General features: G+C 27.1%; 1 protein-coding gene across 2 annotated transcripts; it reads right to left on the bottom strand.

Annotated features, from left to right (window-relative positions):
* Positions 1-1,658: 1,658 nt before the first annotated feature.
* LOC114126194 (uncharacterized) lies at positions 1,659-20,785 on the bottom strand. 2 transcript variants are annotated; one of them, XM_050201784.1, is made up of 3 exons: positions 20,630-20,785; positions 6,239-6,349; positions 1,659-3,409 (listed from the first exon to the last, which is right to left on the bottom strand). In XM_050201784.1, exons 2-3 carry the CDS (start codon positions 6,326-6,328, stop codon positions 2,414-2,416), a joined length of 1,086 nt encoding a protein of 361 aa, XP_050057741.1. In that variant the 5' UTR covers positions 6,329-6,349; positions 20,630-20,785; the 3' UTR covers positions 1,659-2,413. The 2 variants fall into 2 exon arrangements, with proteins under 2 accessions (XP_050057741.1, XP_050057742.1); XM_050201785.1 differs by lacking the exon at positions 20,630-20,785 and adding an exon at positions 8,152-8,232.
* Between the last annotated feature and the right edge of the window lie 3,626 nt (positions 20,786-24,411).

The following is a 24,411-nucleotide window of genomic DNA, read 5'->3' as shown; positions in this document are numbered from 1 at the left end:
CGAAACAGGTAGGTAAAACATTTACAAATGTGTTACATCGCTAAAAACAAAAAAAAAACATAAAATATTAACAATATTATAGATTATAGGGAAAATCTTCTAATGTTTTAATAAAGTAACAATTGTGTGAATATAATGTTCAATATATGAAAATGCAAGATCATTTGAATCACGGTCTGAATAGATTTTAAAAGAATTTTATAATCACTTAATGTCAAAAACTAAAATGACTATGACAGACGTTAGGAGAATTTAAAACCTACAAAAATAGACATTTAAGAACATAATAACATTTGATAAAAATTACATGTGCATATAATATGTATATTATCTTGTAAATGTATAGTATATATACCTAATAAAAATTAATTTATAGTTTTATCGATAGGCAATAACAGGAATTATATAGTGGTTATTTATCGAAACATAACATAATATGATACAACACATACACGAACTTCATACCCAGACCACCTAGAGGTTTTAATTGTGTGATTAATTATTACAGACGATGGGTGTTATATTTTTAATAAACTCATTTATATATATATTTATGTAGGTGTGTTGAAAATAACAAAATGATTGTACCTAGTATTTTTTGATGAATTTATAATACACCTAATATATGTATATAATATAATAATCACAGTTATAACATATAATATTATGTTAATTCATATACACTTAGAGTGAAATTACAAACATATTAATATTATGCAAATTATGTCATTATCATTTTAATTTGACATTATTTTAACGAATGCTTTATAATTTTTTTTCACTATTATTATTTTAAAAAAGTACCTAATATACGAATATATTCTGTATCAGAGAAGCCACCCTTTGGTCACACTTTCAATTTGAAGAGCTAAGTAGCTTTAATGTGTATGTTAATTATCTAAGTATTATAATAACAAATATTGATATAGTCTAAAAATTATATAATATAAATATAAATCCTAATTATAATAATTGTTTGATTTTAAATTTAGATGTTCCATCTTTTACTCGATTTATGGAATGTATATAGTCTCCCATAAGACACTATGTCCGATGAAATACATAATATATTCATTATGCATTTTGATGATACGTTTTTAGTAGGAGTATTTCGTCTATAATCACGAAATTAAATAACCTGTAAACATCTAAATAAGTTTATTCCAATTACTCGATACGCCAATAATCTACATATACGAGTATATTGTAGGTGGTCTATAAAACAATAAAAAACAAAAGACATTATATCAGTGGTTCTTAACCTTTTGTAGTACGGACCTCTGATGAAAAATGTTTAGATACTGCGGATCCCCTTACTATTTTTTCACATCTCATGTTAACACAACCAACATTTTAATAAATATTTTATATTATAATTACACAACAAAACATATTAATTAAACATTTATAATTATATCTTGTCACGACATATTAAGGCTGCCGCAGACCCTGGACATGAGTATCGCGGACCCCCAGGGGGCCGTGGTCCACAAGTTAAGAACCGCTGCATTATATAATTGAAGTATTGGTAAATAAATAAATATAACTATTTAAACATATTATTTCCATGTTATTTTTTTATTCTTATATATTGTAATATATTATAATATGTAACATATTATTGTTATATAATATTTGTAAGTGTATTAAAAGATAAATAGAGAACACATTAATATACCTACATGAAATAATACAATTTTGTAAATTAAACAATTATAATTTGATAAACACAAAATGCATTAATTAAATTGTGCATCATGTATAAAAAAAAATCATAAGTTTACAGAATAAAAAAACTACAGTTTTTGTTTTTGTAAATAAACACAATGATGTAGTATAATATATATATTATCGTACGTGTATTCACCACCCAGCACTTAGGTTAGGTTAACATTTAAGGACTTTTGGCTTTTGGAAAAAAATTTAAAAAAATTAAAATGTATATTATTGTATAAAAACCTAGATCGGCATTTTTAATTAAAGATCAAATATGTTTAAAAAAGCATGATGATAATTATTAAAATAAAAGAAAGAAAATAAAACTATTATTACACCCAAATTTATATCATCGTCAGGAAATACAATAATATATATTCCAGAGAACAATATGATAAATACGTTGTACGTACCACATAAACAGTATATATATATATGTATCATAATTGTTATTATAATAAATTACTATTATGTGGTTCAATGTTCTATATTATACTTAACTATATACCTATAGTGAAGAAATCTACGATTCGTTAGATATTCTTTTTTTCATGTGTCTGTGAGTTTTGATTACTACTTTTAACAAATTGCATACTTATTTTATATACTTTATAACTTTTTAAAAACTAAAGATAACTTTCTTTTTAATTTAAGGAATTTTTTATAAAGAAACAAATTTTTATATTGGATTAGAGTGTCAATACTCGGAGGATAAATTACTATAAATATAGCTGATGCAACTTATAGATCTGGGTGGTTTCTTATCGTATTCACAACACGTTGCGCGCAAAAAATCCAAAACTGCTTTCATGGAGACATTCTTGCAGTGTATGCTATAATAATGCCAGACGAATTTGTTCCATAAATTCTTAGTCACTTCGTCTAGCTTGTCATAAATGACATCAAACAAAAATCCACTCCATTGGTCCACATTATGCGGATCTTGCATCTGCAACACCCATACATGCAATACCAGTCTGTCTGTCAACAGTCCCAATTCAAGCGCCGAAGGTTCTTCTGCCAGTGGCGTTAAATCTTGAATTGCTTTTGTGTGCATTTTCAAGATAAAATTCTTATTACTGTTGCATTGGTCAATGTAATTTACGAAATTGTTTAACTTCCCTACGTAGACTACGTTTGAGACATTATCCCCTATATTATACTCGTGTTGGTCAAAATCACTTATGTTGGCATAATACGCTTCCATACCGAGAAGATAACTGAAGTGAGACTCCTCAAGGATGGACTCGTCTGTATCAGATTCCTCATCGTTGGACTGATCTAGGTCAGACACCTCAACTCTGAGGTCGTTTAGGTTATAATCCCTAGTGCTTGACTCGTCTGAGTCGGATCTCTCAATGCTGGACTCATCTCTATAAAACTCCACAATGTTTGACTCATCTGGGTCAGATCTATCAATCCCGAGTGCATCTATATCATACCCCTCAAAGCCGGACTCGTCAGTATTGGACTCGTCTATATCAGACTCGTCAGTACTGGACTTATTTAGGTCAGACTCCTCAACTACGGATTCATCTATAACTTGGCCTCCTATAGCCATTTCAACTACGGCAGAATTGCTTACGGTCGGATTATTTTCAATGAGATTAATAGGATTGTTTACAGATGACCCACATACAGCTAGTGCATCTTCGTTGTTCGTAGAATTCGCTGTTTTCTTAGTGTTTATGGCCTACACACAAATAGTATACAATTTTTAAAAATGTGATAAATGCAGGTATAGGTAATCGATTATATTATGCATTCAGTGGCACACACACATAGATGTACTACAAAATAAAATACGTAAATATGTATTTAAATATAAATAGGTGATATATGTAAACTTGGAATAGCTGTGTTTAATATGAGTGATTTTTTCACAAAATATTGGAAATTTTATGTATAACGTGTGGTTTTTCCAAACTTATATACCTATCGTTTATTTATGTTGTGATTCAAAAATAAATAATTTTTGAACCTTTAAATGTTCCTTTAAATATTAAAGTTTATTGGACATAGTATTTTAAAAATATTTAGTGTTGGAACATTTAAAAAATTTCACTTTTTTTGGTTAATTTTTAAATTTATGTATAACAATATTTTTGTTAACGAGTAAAAAATCTTGAAAATGTCATACAACATTAATTATAAAATTATCTTTCAAAATAAAAAAAAATACTGAAAATAGCTACATAATCAAACAATCTTTTTTAATAATCATTCAAAGTTCAAATTCTTATAAAATGCAAATTATTGTTTAAAAATTATGTAATTTTTATTTTTATTATTATAAACATTATTGTATGTTGTGTTTTTTTTAATAGTACATTTTATGAAGCAAAACAGAAAATTAAATAAAGATAAGAAGTACTGTAAAATTGAGATATATTATGTTATTTTATAATATATTATATTTACATGAAGCTGACAGATAAATTATGTAGATACTAAACAAAAAATGATGATTTTATTTATTTTGTTATAATTTAAAAATATAATTCGAAGGAACTTGAAACTTTTACATAGCTATAATTATATTATTACTATACACAATAAAATTTTCAAATTATATTAATTTATTTTAAACTATAGTCTATTAATTTAAACCATTAACTATTCTACGATTGTCAATAAGTCATTATTGGCTTAAAATTGTAAAGGAATGATATAAAATATAAGACAAATATAAAAAAGTGGGCAAGTGGGTACCGTTCTGCTGTACATTAGGGGGCGGGGTTGGCCTCGGACTAGGGTAGGTTAAATTTGAATGCAATGATAGGTATCATTGTATACGAAAAACGATTCTGAACGAAGATGATTTGTCAGCCTAGGATATAATTTCCAGTGGTTGGTGAAAAAGGTGGTTTATGTTTTAATGGCCTGAATACACCAACATTTAAGTTCTTTTATAATTATTGTAAGCTAAACTTATGAAAAATCTTGTATTAAATTTTCAACTCTTAGCTACCTATACAAACATTTTTATGAATTATACCTACAAAATAATTTGCAAATATTCATAATTTTGACGAATTTTCGTCAAAATTTGAACTTCAAATGCTAATAAAAAAAAATTGTACCTATGTATTATTATAATTTTTTAATCACTATAAGAATAACATATGAGGAACTTTGTATAAAATTTTCAAGTATTTTGATTGGGCCAAAAATATTTTATCGACACTTCAAAAAAATTTTCAGAAAAATCGAAAATTTCAGTTGTCTATAAATAGCTCAAAACAGTCAAAATATTTTAAAATTAAATCATCTAAAGGAAATGCCAATCTAAATAACTGGTAAAATTTTCAAGTATCTACGACTTATACTTTTTGAATAATAACAAATATTTAAAATCGTTTGAGGATAAATCGTTATCGTTACGCGATTTCGTAAAAATTTAAAATTCAAACGCACTTAAAATTTTTCTTATAATGATGCTTCGAGTTTTCTCTATAGATACTTGAAGGAAAACTTATAGAAAACTTAGTGTTGTATTTTCAATTCTTAGTTATTAACACAAACAATTTTATGATTTTTCAATTTCAAAATTACTTGCAAATTTTCGCGTTTTCGACAGATTTCGTAAAAATTTGAACTATAAACGCTTAAAAAAAAAAAAATTGTGACTAACGATTTTTAATTTTTTTAGCTACAATAAGACCAACTTGTAAAGAACCATGTATTAAATTTTCAAGTTTTTTTGGTCATCCAAAATTTTTTTACCGACACTTCAAAAAAAAAATCTCATAAAAATCGAAAATTTCAGTGGTCTATAAATAACTCAAAAAAAGTCAAAAATTTTTTAAAATTGAACTGTATTTATTAAATATTGCATTATATATATAACTTTTGACCTCTATAATGCACCAAGGGTATTTATTTTTCCATCTGAAACCACCCCCAAAGTTTTAAATTGAAGCATTATTTTGTCTAGTTATGCTGTACACAGACACAAAAAAAAACACACACATCATTGTAAAATCAATACATTTATCACTTACTTCAGAATCTAAAAAATTTGTTGTTTTTGGAAAAATCTACTGTATTACTATAATAGTAATAAAGTGTAATAGCAACATTAACACATATATATCATGTAAATTTATAATATACTTATTAATATAGGCAACAGTCTATTTAACCGTTCGAAATCGTTATTCGTATGCAAATATTTATAATTGAATTCAAATTTAACTCATCTTTTACAGTGACAAGCTCAGTGACAATTATTATGTACATTGTACCTACTTGTTTGCTTTTTTATGTTGATCACTAATAATTTTGAATGTGTACTTATTGCATGCATTATTAATCATCTTTATTAAATGATGTGTTTTTTTAAATTTTTATCGTATTTAAATATTGATAGTATGAGGTAGATGATACTATAATAATTTTATAATATACATATTACGTACTGTATATTAATAAATCCGAAGAAAAAAAATTGTCAAAATACTATGGCATTGCACACCGTACACATTTCACGAAATATTACGATTACAAATATTTTTCTTACCGCAGATTGTTCTAAGTTTGCTGCTGCAGCTTGATGGTTCTGGACATCATGCTTTTGCCAATTTGCGTCTGACTCGTGGCTGGATTGCATTTTTTAACCTCTTGCTTTTAGCTGAAAACAATAAGGAAGTTGTTAAATTTTATGACGTGACTTATAAGTTATAACCATAAAAATACATATTATATTATGATCAAAATCTTTTTTGTAAAGCATTGATATTTTATACTGAACAACGTGACATTAAAAGATATAGGTATTCAATTAAATTCGTCAGATATAATATTAATGTACTACACTACGATATGAAACAGTTAAGTAAGAACAAATTTACAAATATATTACATAATATTATGTTAGTACATCACCTATGATATAAATAGTAAAAAGTATGGTTAATTACGATACTTGTTTGGGGACGTATCAACATATATATATAGCTGCGGTAATAATGTGGCGTGCACGTGCGTTGTACGACTGAAGTAACAAAACATACATGGGGAATATAATATTACGCTCACGCTTACCGCTACGTATATAAGAACGATACAGAATTACGAATTCAAAAATGATAGAATGTATACAGACTCACATATAATATCTCCTACCGCCCGGAGTGAACAAATTTATCTTTTATTGCGTTTTTTTTTTTATATTGTGTGTTCGTTTTGTGCGCGCCCTAAAAATAATAATTTTTGACGAGGGACCGTGTTGCAGGTAGCATACGAAGTATCCCGATGAGTATATACGAGTTAGAGTCGAACAGATATTGATCGTATAACGAAAACGAAAGGAATTCTGTGAATTATAAAAGATACGAAAAAAAACTTGTTAGTTTCACATCCCATTACTAAGGGAGTAATCGGTGGGTGAGTTTTCGTTGTTGTTATAATAATATTATTATTATTATTATTATTATTATTTTTGTCGACAAGTTAATTTATTATTTTATCCAGACGTTATTAATGTTTTTCGTCTTTTAAGGGTATAAAATATGTTTGAATACATAATTTATGTCAATAGAATCTAATATAATATAAAATAAAATAAAATATAAATTAGAATATTATGTCGGAAAAAGCTAAAAAGATAAAAAAAAAAAGTAGTAAAATCGTATACCATCAAACATGATAAGTATGAACCGCTTGTTTACCAATAAATACATTTAAAAAAAAAATAAAAAAAATATACCTTGTGCAATATTATAATGCAAAACAGGTGCGGATTCAGCCCATACATTAACGGGAGGTGCGTATTATAAATTTGCATAATATATATTTACTATTTAGATAACCTACTGGTAAATACGAGTGTATATGTAGTATATTGTATATATATATAATATGTAATAGTACTTAATGCAATTATTTCTTATTAATTATTTATAATGTATACTTTTTTTTCATAAACTGTAATAAATATCTTTATTAAATTATTTACTTTTTAAAATACCCTTTTCTTATAGAACATAATAAAACATAATATAAAAATGAAAATGTGTAAGTCCAATCTCCTGTTTGATTGAGCAAATATGTAAATAACTTCATAATAATAATATATTAATGTTATCAACAATTTATAGATTTATGTTATAAAAATAAAAGACGAAGATTTGTAACTGAATAATACAACAATACATTTAGAATTTTACACAGGATAACTCAAAATATTAAATTTAAATAAATTAAATAGGTGACACGTTTTGACAAACGGGGGGAGGGGACTACCGTCCCCCTTGAATGCAAAACCATGCGCACAAATTCGTATTTTGAGGTGCAATTATCGGGACGACCTATCTAAAGAAGAATAACCCCGCGTAGCACAATTACAATGACGATATAGCATAAGCATCGAATGACAGCTGCAGCTGCCCGACCAGAGATCGAACGAATACAAAACAATATTATTATACTTACGTGACTATATTCACTGTAAGAAGGCACACTGCGTCTTAACGATAAACCCAACAACAACACACTAACGCGTGGCGCCGAAACAGTTAGAGACGACGTCGATCTTTTTGTCAATATTGTGGTGGTGGGGTGGTGGTGGTGGTGGTGGTGGTCGGTAAATGAAAACGACAACGGTTGTCATTACAGCCGCTGGGAAACCCGTTTGCCTTGGAATTAAATGTGGTATAATATAATATACATAGTTAACGGTTAAAAGTATTGTACCTATATGTATTCACTATATTATACATATACGATGCATATAGGAATAAAAACAAACGCATTTCGCCACTACGGGGATTTTGTGTTTTCGGATAATTCGAAATACAGTCATTCGTTTAAATTATTTATCAACCACGTTACGGCCATGTAATAAAAATATATAGGTACTTTCCTGTTATCACCAGTCACGACTAGTCTACCTGTCACATCATTTTTAACATAAGGTCACAAAAAGCCAGTACGCTCGTATACGTAGTATACGTATAATAGGCATAGAATTTTTTTCAACTTTAATAAAAATTTAATTAATTTCTTTCTCGTGGTACACAATATATTATTGCCATGTGTGTTATTTAAATTTTACTTAAATACATTAAATGTTATAATACAATTATTGAATTCAAAATATAACTGCTCGACTGTATCCGCGAGTTGGGTCCAAGATTAAAAATTGTTACACTAGTTGCATTCGGGATTTTTACAAGTTTTAACTAGTTGAGTGCCAGTTTATTTTAGACACTACACTAGTTAAGCTAAGACGTGTCCGTCAATGACACATTTTTAATATTTTTCGTTTGTATTGTATATTTACTTAAGATGCTTTGCTACTTTCTTACAATAATCTCGGACCCAACTATTGTTGTAGATTTGTAGTATTTGCAATTAGACCATAATACATAAGACCCAACTCGGATAAGCCGAACTCCAACAAAAAATTAATACCGTTTGTATTGCTGTAAAAAAATATCAGTCTTTCAATTTATTAACACATAAAACAAAAATTGTAAAAAAATATAATAAAAATGTTAATAAAATAATACTACCATAATCATAATCATTTAAGCTTAAATAATTTTTTTTTTTAAAAAGTAATAAAAATGTTATTAAAATAATAGTCATATACCTAATCATTTAGGTACGTTTAAAACAAAAATTTTTTGAAGTTATGATAATATTTAGCTTGTTGAGCTTTTCAACTTCAAAATCGTGAATTTAAGTAATATTACCCTATTTTTTAATGGGAAAAATGTCTGTATAGAAGATTACAGTATCTTTGATTTTTAGGTAAAAATTTTAAAAGGTTATTAGTGCAGGAGCTTACATTTAATGATGATTCAGGTAAAAAGGTTATTCGTGTAGGAATTTACATTTGGCTGAACTGCTCTGTTGTATGTTTAAGAACACCTATCGTCATTGGAGTAAGGTCAAATTACACTTATTTTAGTTGAATATCGTTTGGATTAAAAAAAAAAGCTAGCGGTCGAACTACAATCGGGTAAAAAGTAAGATGTTTGGAGAAAAATCAAACTTTATAGGCTATTTTTTGAACGCGTATCTTTTAGACACTACAGTTCAGTATAATATTATGTCATATCACACTTTCTTATATAATTTCTACAAAAAAAATTTCATTAAATATTGTATACATATAGTCATATAGTATAATTATATAAAATTAAAAATATTCAAAATTGTAACTGCGCTGTTTGAAGTATGAAATACATAGCCAAGGATAATATTATATACGTATTTAAATAAATAAGTAGATAAAGTGTGCGTATAAACATTTGTTAAATTATTATACATGTCATTAATTGGATAACAATAAATACTATTAAAATATATGAAATTACGGTGGACTAAGTTCACTTATTCGTATCTTAACACTATATTATGTCCTATACCTGTATATTTAATATTATAAGCTTCTCTCTATGACGTATTATTTTTTGTATGCTGTTACATAATATTATTATCCCGCTATCATATTGTCTCTATTTTTTGTTATTTTATTTGTATTTACCTTTACGATAATATGTTCTCCCGTAGTTTTCCATTTGATTTATGCGTTTCCGTCGTATAACCATAGGTATGGGTACATAATATATATAATATTATACGTTCAGATTTCATGGCCGATAAGTAGGTATGTACAATACGTATATATTATGTAAGTATTATTTGGACGTCGTATTATATAGTGTGTCAGTGACTACCAATACCGAAAAACCTTTTAAATGCGTTTTGTACGAGACCACTTAATGTTAAACTATGTGTTATTATATAGAATCACTAAAAAAATCTTTCTAGCCGATATCCACTTACTTTGAAATGAATAAATTAAACGAAAACAATTTGGTATTCAAGATTTTACCCATCATCAAAATATATTTATTTGAGTATAATACCTACATTATAATCATTGCATTAGAATATTTTATACCTACTAAACCATTCGACATTTCGACTTACCTATGCACGATATTTATGTAATAAAGAGCACGAATGATTTAGAGAGTTATCCACCAAGAATATTGTCGACGTCTAAACATAAATGATTTTTTAAGACTTTATTATAATTAATTATTATTAGAACTATAAAAAATAACATAATATTATATAAAACAAAAATGAAACAATTTGATTTAAAAATATCATAAACTATGTATTTATACAGCCGCGTTAACATAAAAGATTTTTAAAAGAAAACCGTGTAGTGTACATTTGTATTATTATTATTTGTGTGTAAAAAATAAAAAGTGAAATGTCAAAACTTTAATTGGAAACATTTTTTTGGAAAATTAAATTAATATGAGTATATTATATTATGCACATAATAGTGTATATAATTGTCACAGTATCGCATCAATAATAATGATGAAAACAATCTATATAATGGCTTCTTATATAAAAATTAATTGAAATATCTAAAATATAAAACGAAATAATATAATGATTGTGTAAATTGAATAAAGTATAATACGTAAGTATCTAAATATAAATAAGTCATATATTTTAAAATAACGTTTCAATAAGTTTTTTTTTTTTGTATACGTATATTACCTATATTGTTACCCTCCTTTATTTCTAAAGAATTCATTTAAATAAATTATATTGGTACGTTACACTAGATCCGCACAGACATATAAATGTTACTCGATATACCTACATTATATATAATGATGTATATATAGGTATTACTATTTTTATACTAATTGTCATTTACTATAATGTACAAAAAGAAAACTTATAAATTCTCTATCCGAATGTACCTCACTGACTATACCTACCTATACCTATAATTAAATTCTTGAATACATATATTTTTAGTTCCTAAATAAATAAAATGAAACCACACAAAATATCGTAAAGGTGTTTCATATAATTGAATATTTTATAAGATGTAAATAATATTTTACTTGGATATTTCAAAACGATTGAAAAAAGAAAAAAAAATTATTATTTACAATTTATTTCCTGAAGGCTGATATACATAAATATAGATTATCCTCCAGGGTTACGTCATAATATAGGAGTTAGTTAGGTATACCTAAATCGAGAGCTATATCACACTAGTTAAGTCTTAATTAGATAATTTAGTCTAACGAGTCAGTGGCGTAATTACGGGGAGGATTTGGATGTCGTTTCCCCCTTTTTTTTAAAAAAAAAAAAAAAAAAAAAAAGGACTGGTTAACTACATTTATTTACTGATATTTTTGTATATTATTAAATATTTTTTAATTATTTGTTTCCATATCATATGCTTACATACATTGCACCAAAAGGAGATACTCATGATAAATACAATTTGGTTCATTAAAACAATATTATTGTTTTTTTTTTTTCAATATTACAATAATAGAAGTTACATCCGACAGAAAACACAAGTTGCAGTACATTCCAAATAAAAAAATTAAATTATATCTGCATTGATATACATTTTTATTCACCTCTATTACTTCTATATATGCTTCAACTATCGGTCAGCGAGTGAAAAATATACCTACCTATTAATATGTTTATAATTCTTGAGAGTAGGTAAGAGCATTAAATAGACACAGTAAGCTGTAGTTGTCTCATTTTACTCACCTATCTGAATAATATTATGTATTATATAGGCATAGCAGCCTCAACCTCTGTGCAATAATTAGTATTATTTTTTTTTTTGAAATTTTATATTTTTATAACGATTTATAGCTGTAGTTTTCACAATATTTTTTTTTATTCATAATTATGAGCGCCTGCAATGTAACAATAGTATAGAGAGAGTTGTTCACCCTCCTTTAAAATATTTATAAAGTTTTCACGGTTAAATGTTTTAATGCTCATAAATAATAACAAAAGTATAATATATAATGAACTGTAACATAAATAGTATTCAACGGATCAATACTAAAATGTTTTTTACATTAAGTAAGTATTAATTTAAAATATTATGATTATTTAACTTTTAACAAGGTGGTTATACATTTTTACTTTTTAGCTTATAAAAATACTTTTATCTAAAAAAATCATAATATTAAAGAAATATATAATAATGTCCTGCAAACACCCTTGCTTAATGCTTATAACTTATAAATAACACATATTTTATTATGTTTTTTTGCTATATTTCATTAACATAATAATAAAAAATCATGAAAACCAAGTATAATTAGAATAATTAGTATAATTAGTATAATTTTATAATTAGTTTAATTAGTATAATTATTAATTTTTTATAATTAATTAATTTATAATTATTAAAATAAGTAGTATAAATAAATTTAATTAAATAAGGATAAAATTTAAAATAATAATAATAAATATTTGTCATGTATGTCATCGACGAGTGACTCAAACAGTATAATATGATACGATAATTACAATAATTATTATTATACGATTGATACAATTTATATACAACTCTATATAATTATTCCGCTATTGAGCAATGATGACAAACATTAAAAAAAAAAAAAACCGCTCGAACGAATATAATATGAATACATTGTAGAAATTTTGGTAAGTAAATATAATATGTAATTTTATTGTAATAATATCGTACATGTGGGAGTAGGTACATAATATACTATAGGGTATGTATGGAAAGAAAACCAGTTATGGGCGGATCGTAGTACGGCCAGTCGGATTTTATATTCTTATAATGCATGTTTAATATATATATATATATATACAATACAATATAACGCGTAATGTTTACAATAAGTTGCATCATCTTTTTCGTTTTCCGAGATAAAAGACGAAGCCGTATTATAGATCACGGCTGGGATCGACCTTTTTATTGTTCAGCTCTCAAATGTTTTTATACATATTGTTACATTAGGTACATTTATACACGTGTTATAAGGCTACGTGCACACGCACACGACACACATACACACACATATAATATTTAACCGTCCAGCTGTGACGAAAAAGGAAGAGTGGGATATTTTTTCGAAGCGTCATAGGGTATTTAACTTGTAAAAATGTGATATAATTATATAAATAATGTTAAATTCAAAACGAATAAATTACTATGAAAATCGATTCGATTACAAGATTGTAGGTACAATAAATATGCATCAAATCGATTGAACAATTATTATTGTAAAGTAGCGATTATTTCAATGAGCTCGATACTCCGAATAAATCAGACTCACAAAAATTAATTGTCTTCTTCCATAGTTTCGTCAGCCCTCGTACCATTCTCATCGTCGGCGTTCAACATATCAACATCTTCGGCGTCGCCGTTGTCGGTTGAGCTTATTACAGCATTATTGTCGTCGTCGATAATTTCGTCGTCGCTGAAATTATTGAGGGATACCTCAATTATCGGCTGTAATGTCCGGTTTCCATCAAATTTGTATCGCCGCTTTGCAAACGGCCGCATCCACACGGGAATATTATACTTGTTAATTAATGGCTCGTTTGCAGATGATGTATGAACTTCGTTGACTATACGACGGCGTTTCCTAGAACTATATTGAACCGTAACATCGTCACTCGAGTTGAGGCGACGACGCCTTCCTCTTCCGTTCTCTCTTATCATTTCCGGATCTCCGATGAACATTGCATTCGGTTCGATTTCATTATGGTTGTGATCTCGTGTGTTAGACTGATGTGACTCCATCTGTGGTATAATATACAAACATATTTACATATTAATATAGTGTCAGATCTAAAAAAGCGGAGAGAAGCATGTTAGGTTACATTCGTACGAGAATGCCTCGACGTTTTTTGAATTAATTATTAGAAAATAGTGCCGAGGTGCATTCAATTAGTATTACTTACCTATTATTATAGGTACTTACCTATAAAAAAAAATAGTTTTCAAAATGTTTTATTACACTGTTTGTATTTACTATTAAAGAACAGTAAAATTTTAGAACTTTTAAATTCTTATTTATATTATATAATAAACCATTCCTATGTATTTAAAAAATATAAATAGAATTTTTTTGTATTCTATCTTTAAATTCTATGTAAAATTTATCATAAAGACGCCGTTTTTTCCGTCAAATCTACTAGATTAGTATTACACGCGCATCATTTAATATTATAAGTTATAACTGTGCGATTACTGCTATTCAAGCGTACAACATTTCTGATACGTAGATTTTATACAATTTTTGTTTTATAGATTGAAAGTTAAATATCAAATAAATAATATACCTAATATTTATTGCTGCTTGAAAACTATTTAAAAGAAAAATGTAATTGTATTTTTTATTTTTTATTTATATTCCTTATTCACATTGTACAATTTGTACACATTTTCTCTATTACTGTGCCGGATGGTGTCGTATAATCATTTATATTTTACGACAAGACCCTAAAATTATATTTATCATGGATACGTAATAAATAATGTTTCTTAACTACATAATATAACTGTACAATTAACCCATCTATATACAATATAGCAAGGTACATACCATACACCACATGGACATGACTACCATGACGTGTCGACGTTAAAAGATTAAATATTTTTATACGGGCAGAAGTCGCTTTAAATGGTTAAAATCGTTCATAAAAAAATAAAACGAATTACATTATTATAAAAAAAAGTAAAGACGACAAGTTTTGAATACTAGTTTGGACGATTAAAAACGAGCCGATAACACCTAATGTGCCTATATACGACGATAAGCCTAAAATCTCGATTAACTAAACATTCCGACGTTGTAATATATATACATATATGTATATGTATATGTATATATATAATATATATATATATATATATTATTCTTCGTTTGTCGTTTATTAACATAACATTTATATGCTATATATACTGCAATATAGATTATATATTATATTGTATTTGTATAGGGATATATAGCACATAAATAATATATATATATATATATGTGTGTGTGTGTGTTTGTGTGTGTACCTATGTCTATATATCCATCTCGACCATCTTGTAGGTACTATATACTACGTATAACTAAATTGGTCATAATATCATCACTATAGTAATATATATGTATTATTTTAATACTCATATGATGTCAGTAAGTCACAGTAGTGATAAATCTATGGAATATATTATACTCTATGATTATTATATCGTCTGTCATTATTATATTCTATTACTGATATTGTCTATATTATTAATGTATGTATTTTCGTAAGCCAGCGGTTCCCAACCCATGGACCACGGCCCTGCACAAGTGGGCTGCGAACAGCATGGTACTGGACCGTGAACCATATAATATTAAATATCATATATTATATTATTATATGCATATAAATACGTATGTAGATCAGTAGATGTGCTATTAGTGAGCCTTAAATTCGGTGGTCCGCACAACTAAATAGGTTGGGAAGCGCTGTCGTAAGTAGTTTGTGTGTGTCTGTGCGTGCGCGTGTGTGTGAGTGTGCGTGTGCAGCGCGCTCGCGAAGGGCTCCACGTAGAGATATGTTGGCTCTCGAAAAATGAATATTTTTTATTTATACAGCGTTAGCCTATTGGTTATAGAAAATCAAATAGTTATTAGAATTTAATATAATTTTTAAGATATTTTATATGTTTAGTCAAACCTATTATTTAAATAAATTTGTTAAAAATATAAATGAACGGAGTTCAAGGTATATTGAATTCATTGGCATACAGTTTAATTTGTTATGGACAATGCTGAATAGGATCAGATCGTAATAAATAATAATATAATATATTTTTTCTTTAGTTTTTTTTCGATAGGTATACCTGTATGGCATATGCAAATAAAAATGGTTTTTCAAAATTTCTAGTAAGTTCTTTTTACAGCAATCAAAACTTTTCGAATATGCATTGAAGGCACGATAACGATTGTCGATTACATTCGAATTTTATTATATGCAAGGAAAAAAATATTATTGATACGTACTTACAAGAATCCGTGTCGTCACTTGAGTGTGATAAGAGGTCGCGTCCGGATTACTATTTTATATATCGTCTAGGAATGATATACCGAAGTATGTAATGACAAGTACCTAATAAATTTAAACTCGTCTATATGTTGTTATTAGGAAATAATATTTAAGGATATAAAATATAAATTCTATAATAAAATTGAATATTTTTTAATCACTGCAATATTGTCTGTTCTAATAACCATAGAACTTGGAAGTTATTGGAATATATGATTTTTTGTGTATAAAGTATAGACTGTAATAGATGATGTAACATTTTCACAATAATAGGGTATTTAATTTATTACTTCTTTAAAACTAATAGGTATCTTAAAATTTGTACTAAAATCAGCAAAGTATGCAAATGCATGTAATTTTCAATAAAAGTATACCTATCGAAAAATATTTTTTAAAAAAAATTCCATTAGGTACCTATGTATAATAATATAATGAATAGAAATTATATTAAATTTTAAAAATAGATACAATAAATAAATTAATTAATAAAAAATAATTCTCAAATAGAAACTTATGTAAAATGATTCAAAACAGTATTGCGTTTCCGTATTGCCCTAAGTATAGTAATACCTAAAATGTAAAATACATTCGTATTAAACTTATTGATTTATTTAATGAAGAAGCGAAATATACGCAAATTCACTAAAAGCATAGTTCTAACATCTAATGTTTGTCAAAAAATAATAATATTAGTTACCTATACATCGGTACATCATGCCATAAACAAATGACCCATAAGGCCATAAATGTGTGACTTAGGTCGTATGAAATAATGCAATAAGTGCATTATATATATTGAATATTCATATTAATATTTATTATTCAATTGAAGTTTTTTTCTTGAATACATTGTTGGGCGTTAAGACCTTCAAAATATTTGTGTTGCTCATCTACATTAATTGAAAAAAGTTTTATCTTAATGATAATTGATAATTTTATGACTTGGATAGGCACTTAACATTTTTGATATTTTTCTACGTATTTTCTCGTAAGTCTTAATAATGGTCCGTCCTTTGATGCTAAGACCATAATTAAAAATCGATTTAAAACAGACAGACAAACATTTACAAATATCAAATATTTTACATTCGATAACATAAGTATCAATTTTCGTTTGGCTTAATGTGCAGTCTATTCATTTTAAATCAATTGTTATAGCTTTATCATTATCTAATGAACAAATAACCTCATTAACTATTGAGAAAATCGAAAAATATTAGCTCATTATTACCCCAACTCAAATAAAACCATCTATTTTATCAGTGTGTTTAAAGTTCACGAAAAAACCAATATTAGTTTAAATTAATTTAATGAGATATCTATAAAATATAATCAATTATAATATGAGTTTAAAAACATATGCTGCACACACGCTTGTATTAATATAATACTAATTGATTATCTATAAGTCTAAGGTCACACATTACGCATCGTTTACGGGTTGTAGTTATTATATGTGTGATAAAAAAAATATATGTAAAAATTTAATCTATAAACTAAAATATAAATAATTTAAATAATTATTTTATGGTTTGGAGTTAATCGCATAAGCCAATATTATATTTGAGCACAGTACATATTATTACAGCAAAAATGCGTAATACAAACATGTCATACGGTATCTTTATAATGTTATCGCCAGATCGGTCTCACTGTTCAATGTTCATTTTGTTTTCATTACCGAAGAAAATGCAAAAAGATTTACTTAGACAAGCAAAAAGGGTAAATTGACAGAAATATTGAGAAAAAAAGAGAGAGAAGGTGAAAGAGGTATACAGAGATAGACTGGAGATATTCTAATTCCAGATTTTTCTATCATTTTCTATTACTACAATAACATATTATTGTACTGTATATTATGTAATATTTTTACATCTTAGGGTCTGTATGGTAAGGTTAAAATCAAGGGTCATCCACTTATTCATAATAAGTATTATATATTTACAATCGGGTCGTGTATATTATAATATTATCATTTACATATTTTGACATATCGTATTATTTATTGTTTCCTTTAAGAAATTCGACATCAAAATTATAATATATTTATATATAAATATATTTTCATTTTTCATGCATTTATGTGTTCTATTTGCAATTCGTTAGGATAATATATTAAAATATTATTACGACGCAGTACCACTAAACGATAATATTATGCTCTATATATATTATTGTGTATAAGATGAAATAGTCTAGTATAGTACGGGTACTACATTGCATATTGAGTATATACCTAGCTATTGTATATATTTTATAATATTACGTAATATTCGATAAAATAAATTAATTCAAATATGTATTTTTTGTTATTGGAAATTCATTTGAATACAACTTACTCTTCTAAAATGTTCAACAAATTATACACATCAAAATAATTTTTTTTATTACGAGATTTCGTTCTTATCTAGTATTCGATTTTGGTTTATTATTTCTTAAATACACACTCAATTAATAGCTGCATTATATTCGAATAGTAATACAACCTAATTTATTATTATCGTACAACTTAATTATAAATAATTATTATGATTAATGTTAAAATTGTTTAGTTAAATGTAATTATCACTAAATATTTACAAAAATATTTCATATTTAATTAATTTGTTATCATAATGTTTATTAATTTTAAAATGACTTCCCATACATTTTAATTCCTATTCGAAAATTATAACTGTTTCAGAAACTGTCAAAATTTTTCATCAAATATTTAACTTTTGTTGCACTATTTAACATTTATATTATGAGAGTATATATCATTGTGCAAAAAAATTTCACACATGCGAGTTATACTGTTTTAGAATTCGATTTTCTGATAAATCAATTTGGATTTCAAAAACATATTATTAGTCCAACTATTGAAAAGTATTAAATACTTATTACTATTATTAATATATCATTATTTACATAGTAAAATTATTAGTGTGTAATACCATTTTATATACTATCATGTTTAACTTCTTTGAACCAGTATACACACGCATTTTACATTTGACTTATAGAAACTTTAATAGCCCAACGTTTGTAAACTATTTTACTAGATTAAGTAACGTATACAGCTGTGGCTTTATGGGTTTAAAATATATGTCGCATTCGATAATGTCAGATAAAAATATTCGAACGAAAAAAACAAGTTTTTAAATTACAAACATTTTTTCACCCCAAAGATAATATAAACCCGATTATTTATAATGACCGTTCGTCCCTTGTCATGAAGTATAATATATTATCGAAACACGACTCTACAAGTATTCTCATATACACGTTTCAGAGAACCAATGTGCTGCGAGGATACGACCACCTGCTTCCATGTGCAGTCTATTCAAATACAAAAGATGCGTACGGGCACATGTTAATTCCGTCGATTTTCAGAAAGGTTATAGGGTAGGATATATGATGTGTCGTAAATTCCTCAGGATTATTATTTGACCTACAAAAATAAGTATAAACTCAACCGATAATCGATATTAAATTAATGTAAATTCCAGACATAGTATGATGAAATCCAAATTTGTATGCATAATTATACATACACACTTCATAATATATAGTAAAATATAAATTAATTAAAACCGAATTTACTAATTACGAATTACGATTAGACGTAATTGAGACATTTTAGCATTACCCTTAATACGCTTAATCGGAACAGAACGTTGACTTATAATTAAAATAATTAATAATCTAAAAATTAAATATTTTAGCTATAAAAACGATAGACTAAAATACTGAACGTTTATTATATACAATATGATGTAGGTATACTATAACTAAACAGTATACTAAAAACGCGCCCTAATAAGATTTACCCTCGGCATTACCGCCGCCACTTCCATTATACACCCCACATAATATTATTACGGACAGCCCGAGAGTCTCTGTGTGAGCGCACCCCACATGAATTGTAACCGTAGTGGTAATATCAGTAACAATAGAAATGTGTTTGTCAGTCCGAAAAGAAGAGAACGAAAAACCGTAGGTAGGTATATAGTTGTATGTGTAGTATAAAAGAAGCGTTTAGGACGCAAAAACCCACCTGTTCAGTTGTTGGAATGCGAAAACGAGTATAGTTGCACGGTCCTCGCCAGGTGGTTATCGATCTTCACTATTGCCAACCCCTGATGACGGTCTTCGCACGCTGAGTAACTACGTCAAGAGGCTACAGCTGTTGTTGGCGGCCAACGCTGCTCTGTTGCTGCCGACGAAAACGTAATGAAAGCGAATGCGTAGCAGTGGTGGTAGCCTCATCGCGCGCGTGGCCTTATTGATTGTCACCCGCCCATCATTATTCGCCTACTGTCACTACTACCCGACGGGAGATTATTAGAAAAAGAGTTCCTGCGGGAATAGTCGTCCCAAACGGGCTAGTGTCAAAAATATTATTACGAGCAAAATGCTTTCCTCTTTCGAAAATATACCATTATGTAAAATATAAAATTGTGTGTATTTTTTATACTGTATTTGTAATATCGTAATCGTCGTAACACGATAACTTCGTAGACGTCGAAACAATGTATCGTGTTAAGTAAATAACGTGTACTTACGTTATTTTGATTTCTATTAAAAATAGAAAATTTCACAAAACATGTAAAACTCAAAATCAATTCAGATACAATGATTAGTTATTTTTTACTAAAGTGTTCTACACGGATAATAGGTATACAGACAGTACAGCGATATTTATTTCATAGCCGAGACACTTTTTTTTATCATATATACATTATTAATAATTGTCTGGTATGGTCAAACGGAAAAATAAAAATATCATAGTAAGTAATATACCACTTGGCCATTTAACCATTTTTTGAACATTGTACACAGACGGAATGGTAGATTTTGAAAATGCGGCCTTTTATTTCCACAAATAAAGTATAATATGTGTACATTTTTTTTTTTCAATAATATTTAAAAAATATTAAAGTAGACTTTTGACATTAAATTAAATCTACTTTTAAGCGAATCGAGGTCATCGGTTATTCTCATACTATTTCGACAGTAACCTTTACTCTCCGAGATACTGTATTCAAATAAATACTAGATAACGTACAAATAAAATATTTTAGATTATTCATATGACATTGAATAAACATAACAATTAAAACAACACGAGTAAATATAAAAAATACCATTCTGTATTAGAATATATATCTACTGATGTATAATATGTCATGATGAAATATCATAAATCATCTGCGATGAGTTTCGTTAAAAACTTTTATAATCTAGTGCTAATATTGACCATTCATGATATTTACCATCGTTAGAAATTAATTTGACCTTTTTTTCCTTATGTCAATATCATTATATATTGTGTTATACTCAGTTGGAGATCAATATTCAATAATTTACAGATAAAGACTCCAACAGCACAATAACGAATAAGCATGCATACTTTGGTCGTCGCTATTTGTTTATAATATATTAATACGATTATTTATTACTATAAGTACTCTACATAAGTAACTATTATGCTACCAAATACCTACCAACTGTATATACGAGTATATTAATATATATATAGGTAATACGAAACACCAACTAATATTATATATACATTTTGAGGTATTATAGGTATAATAGGTATGCGATGTATTCGTCGTTACAGAATAAATAACAATTTACTGTAATTCATGAGTTAAATAATTATTTTTAATTCAATAATTAAACATTGCATAGGTACGCAAAACGATTCTAAACGAAGTCGTCTATTCGTCTATACTTTTAAAGATCTTTTATTATATATTTATATATATTACAAAACTATATTGTGTGAAACACATTTAGTGAAAATTTCAAGTATCTACAGTTATTTGTTTTTATAAAAATGAAATTTATTGTAAAATAAATACATTAATCGCTCCGTTCAGAATTTATAATAATATAAGAATAATACATCATTACAAAACCAATAAAATTATATTTTATGTTTCTTTAAATCAGGGGGCAATGAAAGTTACAAACTTAATTAATTTGTTATTGCTTACTTATGTACCAATACATTTTTTTTATGGTAGGGGCGTCTATCATTTTTTATATTTATAAGTGGGTGGTAAAGATAAAAAGTTTGGGAATCACTGCTTTAAATTATTATAGTTTCTGAAAACATGATTTTTATAAAAATGTGATAATCATAAATTGGTTTTGAAATATGGAATCAATAATAAATAATTATGTTTTCGATATTTTGTAATAATATTGTTTGCTCTTAAATATTACATTTCCGACACAACTTCGCGTTTCAACTGAACACGGTTGTCCTAAAATATCAAATTGAATTTAGTTTTTTTTTTTTAAGTCAGACTCAAGTTTGTTATTTCACGTATGGTACGTAACAAAAAAAAATAAAAATTTAAAAAGACATCATAATTAATGTTCGGTTAATTGTTTTACAAATAAAGCAAGTTTTAAATATTAATGAAGGATTTTATAAGTAGTCTTTTATCTAAAAAAGTATTTCTAGTAAAGTTATAAAATATTTAAAACCATTGAAAAATTATTTAGCTACTTTTCTACGAAAACATATCATTTGATAAGTTCACCGATCCTGCAATAAAATAATATTCTAGTAGGTAGTTATAGTATATTACACAATTATATTATATACCATATCGATAATAATATATACGACTTAAATAACTAGGACCAGACCATAAAACTTAATAGTTAATACAATCTTATAGTTAATTGATTTCACAATAACTGATTTTATATTACGTATACTAAAATATTAACTATATTATAATTTAAAATTAGACGATGTTGTGTATACAGTACATAAGAGTATTTCAGGGTAAAAACATCAAATAAAATTTTCTGGTTACATGAGTGAACAATTTGGCAATGTGTATAGTAGTATATAATAATATGTACATTCGTTTACTGCACCCCTATATAAGTTCAAAGGTCTGATAACTATTTGCGTCAGTAAAGCCATGGCGAAGATGACAGGATTTCGACTATAGCCCATGGCAACTTGAATATCCGGAATTAATTTCGCGTGGCTTGTCACATTTTATATTCTGCAGCAGCAGTTAAGTACCTACAGATAATGTGTAGGGACGACCGCACAAGCCTAAAGCCGGGATACAGCATTAAAGGTAAATAGGAAGCGATGAGTGTTCTCAAACGTTAATGAAATCACCCTTAATCCCCCACCGTTACACAAAAATGTATTTAAAATTTGTATTATGTACAATGTACATATTATTATTATAGGTACTTCAATAAATGTTATAATCGTATTTTTAATAAAAAACAAGTTGAAGTTCCAATTACTTGGAACCGTACAGTTTTAATATATATTTTGTTACTTATTTAATATAGATATTAAGAACGATACACATAATTTAGATTAATAATATTTTAACATTTTTTTTCTTGGTTAATGTTTGTAGTTTCTCCTGAAAAATTAAATTAAACCATAAGGCCAACCTACAAAATATATATATATATCCTGGCGCCATGTCTATACTTTATCTCTGTCGCATAAAACCCACTCAAGACGGATAAAATAGAAATTCGCTTATACCACACAAATATTACACTGCAGATGGGTAAACATAATCATCGCAACAGAATATGTATACGCACACGCCCACGTCAATGAACAAAATAATATTATTATGTTATGTCATTCATCGATCATTTGAGAAGTGTCGCTTTTGATAATTTAATATAATATTATGTTCGATGTGTGACAGCGTGCGCCTTGCTTGTAAATAAGGGACGATAATAATATAGTGTTTCGTAGCGCTGGTTATCGCGAATAATACAACTTTCGATTTATTAAGTACCGTACAACAATTTAAAAAAATGTAT

The sequence above is a fragment of the Aphis gossypii genome, chromosome 2, assembly GCF_020184175.1.
Source record: "Aphis gossypii isolate Hap1 chromosome 2, ASM2018417v2, whole genome shotgun sequence".
Taxonomy (NCBI): domain Eukaryota; kingdom Metazoa; phylum Arthropoda; class Insecta; order Hemiptera; family Aphididae; genus Aphis; species Aphis gossypii.
Note: the sequence above shows the minus strand (reverse complement) of the source record. Positions and strands in the feature narration are given on the sequence as shown.